This window comes from Solanum tuberosum, unplaced genomic scaffold, assembly GCF_000226075.1.
Source record: "Solanum tuberosum cultivar DM 1-3 516 R44 unplaced genomic scaffold, SolTub_3.0 scf00213, whole genome shotgun sequence".
NCBI classification, from domain to species: Eukaryota; Viridiplantae; Streptophyta; class Magnoliopsida; order Solanales; family Solanaceae; genus Solanum; species Solanum tuberosum.
The window spans coordinates 613,679-623,803 of NW_006239141.1; the positions used below are offsets into that span (position 1 = coordinate 613,679).

At 36.5% G+C, this 10,125-nt stretch overlaps 2 protein-coding genes across 3 annotated transcripts; one reads left to right on the top strand and one right to left on the bottom strand.

Annotated features, from left to right (window-relative positions):
• The first annotated feature begins 797 nt into the window (after positions 1-797).
• LOC107062289 (mitogen-activated protein kinase kinase kinase YODA-like) lies at positions 798-3,859 on the top strand. Of its 2 annotated transcripts, none has more exons than XM_015312779.1 (10): positions 798-1,167; positions 1,373-1,630; positions 1,798-1,885; positions 1,993-2,055; positions 2,167-2,327; positions 2,472-2,547; positions 2,648-2,707; positions 2,794-2,895; positions 3,041-3,250; positions 3,333-3,859. In XM_015312779.1, exons 1-9 carry the CDS (start codon positions 866-868, stop codon positions 3,179-3,181), a joined length of 1,251 nt encoding a protein of 416 aa, XP_015168265.1. In that variant the 5' UTR covers positions 798-865; the 3' UTR covers positions 3,182-3,250; positions 3,333-3,859. The 2 variants fall into 2 exon arrangements, with proteins under 2 accessions (XP_015168265.1, XP_015168266.1); XM_015312780.1 differs by having other exon boundaries at positions 2,797-2,895.
• On the bottom strand, positions 3,735-10,125 carry LOC102600952 (ribosome maturation protein SBDS). Its single transcript, XM_006356245.2, has 6 exons — positions 9,883-10,125; positions 9,578-9,707; positions 8,600-8,800; positions 8,345-8,512; positions 4,748-5,234; positions 3,735-4,013 (listed from the first exon to the last, which is right to left on the bottom strand). The coding sequence occupies exons 1-5, from the start codon at positions 10,014-10,016 to the stop codon at positions 4,749-4,751; spliced, it is 1,119 nt and encodes a 372-aa protein (XP_006356307.1). The 5' UTR covers positions 10,017-10,125; the 3' UTR covers positions 3,735-4,013; position 4,748.

The window sequence follows — 10,125 nt, forward strand, 5'->3', positions numbered from 1 at the left end:
CAATGCGCTCCAACCCACTAATCTTTCACCTAATCACCCTCAAATAATAAAAAAAAAAATACTTAATAATGAGTGAGGTGTGTGTATATATATATATATATATATATTGTTATTTTGTTTGTTTTGGTGGTGAATATTCAAAGGAGTACGGCAGAAATATATTCACCTCCAATCCTAACCAAACTTGTGGGGCAAATATATGTTCCTTTCTCAATACCTTTAATCCACAATTGGCTTCAACTTCAACTATTCTTTACTAACATTGCATGCAGCCGGCCCCAAATATTAATTTTTCAATTTTTGTAATAGTGATGTGATCCTGAACGTACCTCAATTATTTCATTGAATACTTGTTATCTCTTATTGACACCAGATATCAATAATTGTAGTTATTAAACTTAAGCAGATAAAAATAGATAATTTTCCCTCAGATAAACCCCTCAGCCCTACCTAGTTCTACTCTTGTTCTTAGGCATGATCAAAGGTAGGCCAAACCCAATATTTTTTTCTCAAACCATGTAAATATGCTAAGAAGTCTCCAACTAAGTAAAAAGTCAATCCATTCGGGTAAACACTTACGGTCCATGACATAGAAGTCAAAACTCATAAATTCAAATCTTAAATTCGTCTCGGTGCAGCCGTCTCCAACTATTGATACATAACCTACAAACTCATCTAGGATATATCTTAATCAAACCCCATCATTTTCTGGGGGTCCCTCCTATTAAACAAACACACTCTTGTACACGGTTTATAACACATATATACCCAAACATTTCAAAGCTTGAGCAAAAAAATCCACTAAAAGTGTCACAATTTGAAATATACTTGACACTACTCTCTTGTCCCAACAAAAAGTTAGTAAATGGCTTCTTGGTTTGAACAAGCTCCTCCAAGAAATTACAAGAAGAATAGAGTAAATAAGCCAAAAAGTTTTGATGAATCCATCTTCATACCAAAAAATTCACCAACTTCTTTTGCAACTAATTATGGTTACTATTCCTACACATACACCCAAGACAAGAAACTTCATCCTGTTTTTCCTTTGCCTTTGCCATTAGATTCACCTAATTTCTCTACAAGATCAAGTAGTGGATCATCCCCTACCTCATCTCAGTTCAATGATGATGAAGAACAAGGGATTAGTCCACTATTTAGTCCATTCAGGTTTGTACAATCTTACTACGAAAAATAACTAGAATTAGTTATGAACTTTGTCTCTGGGGAATCTTAGTAGCTCAGTTGGTTGGCTACCTGAACTTTCACCTTATTGGTGAGGGCTCGATTCCCTACCTTGTAATCTCCTCATCCTTAAATTACATACCTAATAGAGATTACTAACAAAATTTGCATGTCGCTAAACATTGAACAGAAACAAATGCAATGATTGGTCAAGAACATCAAATGAGAGTTCAAAATCTAACTCTCCTTGCACTTCACCAACAACATATCCAGTGGAATTGGATAAGAAATTGGATTCTCCTAATGGGAAACAAGAAGAATGTAATCATCCGCGCCATCCTCTTCCTCTTCCACCAAATTCTTCTACTAAGGGTAGAACAGGGCAATGGAAGAAAGGGAAATTGTTAGCAAAAGGGACATTTGGAAATGTGTATGCTGGATTTAATAGGTATGTCATGACTCATGACTTTCACTCATTCTATTTTACATCTTTGCTCTCATGTTTTATGTTCTTCAAGGTAGTTGATTCCATAGTTTGAACTCGTAATCCATAGATCACACGGAAAATGGAGATTTGAGACCTCACTAAAAGCTGTAAATTTGTTTCTGCAACAGTGATAATGGACAAATGTGTGCTATAAAGGAAGTAAGAATCATCTTTAATGACACAACATCGGAAGAACGTCTAAAGCAGCTAAACCAGGTCTGTATATGTCAACTCAAATCAAGAAATTTTACATGGTCTTTCATGTTTTCGCTATTCATTCTCAACGCGATTAGTACTAACAAGTTGGTTTCTTGGTTAAACAGGAGATCACATTGCTCAGTCAATTCTCACATCCAAACATTGTGCAATACTATGGAAGTGAATTGGTATGGCCCCTTTGTGTTTGTTCTCAAAACAAATATTATGGTTTCTATCATCTTGCAATAATGAACTAAACTTGAACAAGGAAAAGTGACTATGAACAATCCTGTTTACAGAGAGGAGATAGATTGTCACTCTACTTAGAGTATGTTCCAGGAGGTTCAATTCTCAAACTACTTCAAGAATATGGTCCTTTTGAAGAACAAATTATCAGCAGCTACACTCGAAAAATTCTCTCCGGTTTAGTCTTCTTGCATGAGAGAAACATAGCACACAGGTACAAACTAAAGCTAGCGATATTATCAGAAATATTTTTCGTTCTATCAAGATCAATATATTCTTCATATATAGGTACTATCAACAGTTGATTTTCAGGGTCTTTCTATTCCCTATTTTCTCAGATGCCTTATGTTACTGGCAGGGATATCAAAGGAGCAAATATACTAGTAAATGCTAAGGGTGAAATCAAGCTTGCAGACTTTGGAATGGCTAAACATGTATGTTACTGATCACCTACCAAGTTTTGATTTCCATTCTCTAAATAGGAACTTTTTATATACAGATGTATATATTTTGGTTTTTCGATTCAAATTTCAGATAAACTCGTGTTGTTTGATGGATTCTTTCAAAGGAAGTCCATGTTGGATGGCTCCAGAGGTATTCTCCCAACAATTTGACTAAATGATCTTACTATCAACTTCTTTTTCTAAAACCTTGATTCTCTAATATTCGAAATATTATAGCAGGTAGTAAAAGATGCAGGAGGTTCCAGTGTTGCTGTAGATATTTGGAGCCTAGGTTGTACTGTCGTTGAGATGGCAACAGCTAAACCACCATATGAAGGAGTAAGATACTCATGCATCCCTTGGTTTGAGCAAATTACCTAAAGGAATTAATACTTGTTCTGTATAATGATATAACTGGATTTTGCTAGTCTTTTTAGATATTGTTACATGGGATTGACAGGGTGCTGCATTATTATTCAAACAGGTAAATGGGAAAGACAGTCCTGAAATTCCCAGGAACCTCTCAGATAATGCAAAGAGTTTTTTGAAACTTTGCCTGCAGAGGAATCCAAGTCGCCGTTTGACAGCTGTTCAGCTGCTACATCATCCATTTGTTCAGGCTTAGTGGTGACAAGGAGGAATTAGCCACCACTTCATCTTGATGAGAATCCATCATCAACCGGACAATTTTATGGTATCACTCACTACCTACAACTTCTCCTATTTTTTTCGTTGAAATCAAGACATGATTAGTAATGTTTGCAAACTTGGTGCAGGCTGTGGATATTGCTGGCTTGTATCTCACCAAGACGGATAGTGAAGAGATTCTTTTAAAGCTGTAGCAAGATGGGAAAGATCTGGATTGGAGAAATGAAGATCAAGACTACATGTCAAGGAAATGAATATGAGCTAGTTGTTAGACTACAAAGCAAAGGCAGACACGGTGTGTTAATTAGCCGGTGAACATATAGTGTGATTTCAGGTTCATTTCTAGCTCTGCCCCTACGCATAGGGAAAAAGGTTGCGGATGTAAGATGCTCCAGTAAGAGCATCCCACCCTCTTGGTGGATCAGCTGTTCTGTTCTGCCTTTACATTTGTGTTTACCATATTTCATTCAGTTCAATCATGGATGGATGACCTTAAAATTATCATTTCAGATGTTAGGAAAATATTTACCTCGATCATCACAAGGCTAAAATATCATTTACCATAAGACCAAGGTAGAATATACCAGTTGGTATCAACAATAATCCCAGTACAAGCTATAGTTCAATCCATCAACTGGTCAAAAATACCAATTCATGTACAAAAATATCCAGCACCACAACAACTATTAGTCAAATAAAGTATTACCCTCTCGGACTTAACAGAAACTCGGCCACCAAATAATGCACAACATTACATGTATGACTTGTGCAGCATCAATCCTTGCCATCAGTAATAGTTGCATCAAAACCTGCAGGGAACAAAAGGCAAAAATGCAACATAAATTAAGGGATTATATTGCTGGAAAAAATGAAAAGAAAAGCAGTAGATTCAAATATCAGCTTACAATTTACTTCAGCTCAGACTGATGAAATAAAGAAACCTTTATAAAATATTATTATCTACCATGTTAAGTTACAACAATGACCAAGTGGCATTTTACATAATGGAGGCAGTCCTCTTAGCAGAAGGATATAATTCTGCTTGAGGAACCATTCCTATCAACATGATTTAGATCATAGTCAGGTCTCTAAGCCTCAGTTGTAACATTCTAGAATTTCGTCCATCACAGCAGCCTAAATGTAGCACATTAACGTAGAAGAGAGCCTAATGGCTTGTTTGAACAAGTGCCCTGCTGTTATGATTGGAGATCATAAAGTGACGCCTATGCCTTCTCACCAACATTCAATATATCACTAGGATATTTTCACTCCAGTAGACACCAGATGCATAAACTCAAGATTACTGGGAGGCATCAACATAAACACTTTGGGCACATAAGAGTAGCAGAGACGAGATCGAATATGGATAGGGTTTTTCCCTTTTATTCAATTATTCAATATAATAAAATGCAAAATAACCAGACTCATCAGCAAAATATCATTATCACCATTTCTCTATATTATATGTTTTCCTCAAAGTCTTGCTAGGTATTGTCTTTAATCATGTAAATACAAGTCTGTAGCTAAGGAATATTGTTCCAACCTCAAAATGAATATTCTTTTAGATCAGCCTTCGAGTCTCCAAGTTCCAGGTCAGCCATACATTCTTCAGCTGTAAGTGGAGGGAGTTGCCTAGTTTTACGCCTTAGGTTATGCTTATGCCAGTCACTCTTAAAATGCTCTCTGTATTCTTTTGAATCTCCCACAACAGCATTACAAGTAGTGCACCTGTTCAGTTTTACTTCGCCCTCAGAACTCCCACTTTTTGCAGGTTTGCTCAGTTTTTCTTCTTCCCTAGAATTCCCGATTTCTGAAGAAATAGTCTGCTTTTGCATTTTCTCACTCAGCTGGAGAACTGAACCTGTAGAATCCTTCCTTAAACTTGATGAATCATCCTCGTGATCATCGAACTGATCGACGAAAGTATCCCCCTCAACATGTACATTGACTGCAAGAATTTCCACTCTGCCCTGTAGATTCCTTATTAAGGCATCACAGTCCCGGAAAAGACTAGGCTCAATTTCACAAATCTGCAATACAATGATCAGAATGGTAGTTAAGCACCACAAAAAAAAAAAAAATGTAGCTGAACTAGTAAGAGCACATGAGGATCAAACCTGCCCACTCAAAAAAAAAAAAAGATATTGAACTGCAAAGTTGACCTAAATATATGACGCAGAAATTAGTTTGGCCCCCTCAAAGCATGCATTAACATTCTTGTGGCTCATTAGTTTGGTGAAACCAGGAATCAAAAGGTTTGACCTCTTCTTCTAAATGAACAACGTTATTCTACTGGTAACTGGTAAGATAGCAGAAAATGTACTGGTTGGGGTTCATTAAGCTTTAGAATAAAATAAAATTGATATTTCATGAAAATGAAGCTCAAGTTGAATTCAATGTAGAGGAAGAATGCAAGGTAGAAAAGTTAAACCAAACAACTACTCCTTGCGGCCTCCTCCTCCTAATTGATACAAGGAGCAGCGTTTTCCAAGGGAAAAACGTATTAAAACAACGAGACTCAAGGGGCTATAAACTGAAAAGTGAAAAGCTAACTGCACAATCTAATAACTAATTTCAGCATAGGGTTATGGTAGTACTACTTCAAGAACTCAAATTTAAATATCATTTTTGAGAAATAAATAGCATTTGCAATTAGAATATCTAATTTCAGCATCCAATGGACAGTAATGGTAATACTAATTCAAGAACATAAATTGAATTGATTATCATTAAAATGCAACTTCAACAAGGCCTCAAAGAGGTAACTTCATCATTTTTTGCAATAGATTAATAAACATAAAAAAAATTATTTGCAGCATTCAATTGATTAGTAAATGTAATACAAAAAATGATTTGGAAATAAAATGACCTCTTTCATAACATTTGAATCATGCTTAAAATTTGAAACAAATCATTGCAACCAAGGACAGTCAAGCTAACAGGCCATGCAGTCTAACCAATTTAAGCAATGTTTTCATCATAACCAAATAAATAACAATGGTGTGAATCTTTCTGGATGACAAAATGAACAATTCTCAAACATTGCCTTCCAACCATTTATACTCGTCATGGAAACTAATATGACGGTCTAAAGAACAAAACCTAGCTAATTTTGACTCAAGTATAGGCCATCTGTAATGAAACTGGTTTCAAGTCAAATTGGATCAATGTCCTACACCAAAAGAAGGAATAACATGTTTACCCAGAGATGTAACTCCAAAACCCAAGGTTCTCAATAGCTTGATACTTCTTCAAAAAAAAAAAAAAAAATGTAGTGCAACTAATTGGTACCACAAAGACTATGCACAGACCCGAGTGAACAATGTCTAAGCTATAAGCCATCAATGAAGCCCAATAAGCTTTAGCCTTTCCCAACCAAATGTTCCATTTATGACATTCAATGATCTTCTTTGATCTATAAGAAAGAACAGAACCTAATATTTATGTCTACCTAGTGCCACTAATACAGCTAGTCACAGAACTCAAGAGAGTCGACCAAATAGATCAGGCTGCATCAGAAGCAGTTCTTAAATCGCTTAACATTGTACGGTGAATAAACCAGAAGTTACCAAACCATATGGAATAGATAGAGAAATTCCACTTTTTTGCCCAATAGAAATGGAACTCAATCTATTGATAATATGAACTTGATCACATCACTAAACATTTGAGGATTTGAACTAATGAAACAAGATGACCATGCTCCTCTCAAAGAGTTGTTCCCTAACATACATCGACTATCTTTGATGCAAGAAGCAAACATAGTGTCCTACCGAGGTAATGATAGTTGGAACTTCAATTTTAGAGGCACTTGAGTGACTGGGAAATGAGTTAACTTGCTGAATTGCTACTGCTTATGGAGACCTTTCAAGGTATGTCACAGTGCCAGGACAGGATGGTTTGGAAAGGCAAAGGTCAATTCATGGTAAAATCTTGCTATGATAGCTTGATGTCAGGTGAACTACAAGTTAATTTTTGGCCAACAAGGCTGACACAGGAGCGGCTATGATACCATCTTTTAAGGCCCAGACCGCTAGTGATATTTTCTGCTTTGGGCCTAGACCCGCACGGGTTTTTTTTAAAAAAAAATGGTAATGTAGTATTCCTCAGCATTAGCCATAAAGGTTATGCTGGATACCTTCAAAAAGAAGCAAAAAAGAGAATAGGAGAAAGCTACTTACAAAGATCCTAACTTACTTATAAAAGGCATCAGTAGAGTTTATATACCAGCATCTCTCATGTGTTTCGCCGATATGGGACTCTTAACCTAAGTTAGGGTGTCACATACAACCCCTCTTATGGACTCAGCATCCTCGTTGAGGGTTGCCTCACCACATGAGATTTGCCCAGACTCAGCATTGAAGTTTGCCCCGCCTTTCCGAATTTCCCTAAACTCAGTTGAACTCTGACCCACCATCGACAAAGCTAACACAAGAGTTTATCGGAAAGAGGGGAGAGTCACCATTGGAAGGGAAAAATCAGGAGACAAGCCTACCAATGGGTGCTTTCTAGACGAAGGGGGTTTATGCATCAGTTAGTGATTGTGTTTTAGGCAGTGTTAGTATTTTTGGGACTGAGACTGGTTTGAATCATTATTTTTATGAATCAAACTTGGTCCATTGTGTCCTGTTCTCTTTCTTTGTTTTTTTTTATAAAGGTAACTATGTTCTCTTTCTTTGTTTTTCCCTTTATTGCATCAGTTGGTTCCTTTTTTTTTTTTTGATAACCCAGAAATCTGCCAGTAACCCGCCCTTTGGACCAATCACAGCCTTCTAAACTCGGTGGATAATGGGCCTCTCTACCCTTCTCCACTTAAATACTGGGCTTTGCTTTTTTAAGCCCATGTTACGTTTCTTTTGTTTTCTTTTGCCAGCAGCTGTTGTTTGTTTATTTTCTTTCTTTTTCTTTTGACCTTTTAAAAAAATTCAGAGAAAGAAAAAATTGATACACATGTAAGCATCCCAGAACAAAAGATCCCTTTTTGTTGGAATTTTTTAATATGAAGGTAGGGAGAGCAGTTGGCTGAAAATAAACATCCCAGAATAAAAGATTTGGAAACCTCTAGCTGCAAAAGTGCCAGAAAAATCAGACAAGGACATCTCTTGTGCTATATGAGGTTTCAAATGTAGGTGCCACTTACAATGGAGTGCTGACTTCCAGATTCTTCTCTCGACACAACGGAGGCATTCCACTCCTTAAGCTTGTCCAGGACAGAAGGATTACTTTGTTCTGGTACATGTATCCTCAACCTCATGGGGGCACGTTTTATGGGGTAATGCTTTTGAAGCTCCCGAATGACCTCCAATGCCTGTAGAAGTTAATTGATCAGTTGCAGGATACTAAACATAAAGAACTAAAAAGGCAGTCAAAACATCATAAGAAGTTTAGTTGTTACCTGTTTCTTTGAGCTGCTATTTGGATCAACAGCAAAATGGATTTCATGCATCAGACGTTCAATCATGCTAATTGTGTATGGATGCTGAGTTTCAGGATTGATTGTCTTCTGCATAACTATGGTAGCAATATCCCTGAACTGACTTGACAACTGTGATTCCCTCTCCTTCCCTGCAACTTGCAGCTCTCCTTTGTCCAAAATCTAAAATACAGAAATTATCTTTTACGTAATACATCACTCTCATTTATTCCTTAAAAAAAAGAAGGAAGAGTGGAAGAAGGGATGAGGGTAGAGGAAAATATGGAATACCACTTAGTGGCACTTAAATAAGCTGCTTCCTTTGCTGGTAAATTAAAACAATTTTGATGGGCAAGTGCTTGAGTTATCAACTTATTAAAGTGTTAAACATGATTAAAATCACTACACCATAGGCTTTTAGGAGGTCCTTTTGAATTCTATGCATCACAAATTCTGAAGGCTGTGCCACGCTGATTAGCTTACGTGAATAACTACTTACTTCGCTTATCAATTCGAACAGGCAAAACTGGATTAAAAACAAATACTTTTTCATCTTGATGATTCAGAAAGGCAGAATTGGATTACAACAAGACCTCAAAATTTCTAAAATATTGCCCAAACGATCAAAAAGTATAAAGTAAAACAATTTCTCAGACATTACTTCCCAGAATCATGATATTCATATGCCAGATAAGAAAGAACCAATTTTTAACATACCCAACGTTAAGTAGTGTCATGCTTGTAATTGGCATATGCATATCAATAGGAGAAAAAATATGAAGCAGAAGCTATATAAAGAGAAGGAAACCAAAAAGGTTCAAAAGTAATTGTCCATACTTATGAACAACTTTAAATGCTTTCTCACACTACTTGCTACCTCCTAACAGGTGATATCTTGTGCAGTATGATTACTGATTCAAGTAAAAAATATGCTTTTCAAAAAGGGGAAGAAGTGTTCACCTCCAGACAGATTTTGGTCTGATCATCAGTACCAAAAGCCCTAATCAAATCTTTAGACTTTGCAAGTACACCCTTTGACACATTCGTGTAAACAGTATGTGACTGCAACACTTCATCCACATCTTTCTCTCTACACCACAAACAAAAAATCAATCAACCTAACAATACTTATTAATCCAACAGTTTTTCCCTTAACCTAAGTTTTTACTTCAAACCCTTTTTACAATACTCTATTTTGATTCTAAATCTACAACCTTTTTAGTATTTAACAGAAATCAATCGTGAAAAAGAAAGAAAAAACTTACACGCCAGAACGCCATGAAAGGACCTTATTCTTATAACAAGCGATTTCGAAACGGTTACCATGCTTCTTGAGACGCACAACAGCAACATTGGTAAGTCTCTTTTGGCCTACAGGCTGAACTAGCGTCTTCGACATCTCTATTTTCTCTTCTCTGCCACACTATTTGCTTCTGCTAGGTTCCACACCTTTTGTTTTTTTAGGGAAGAAAAGGCAGCGGAAAAGAGGTTTCTTTTCTTTTGCATTA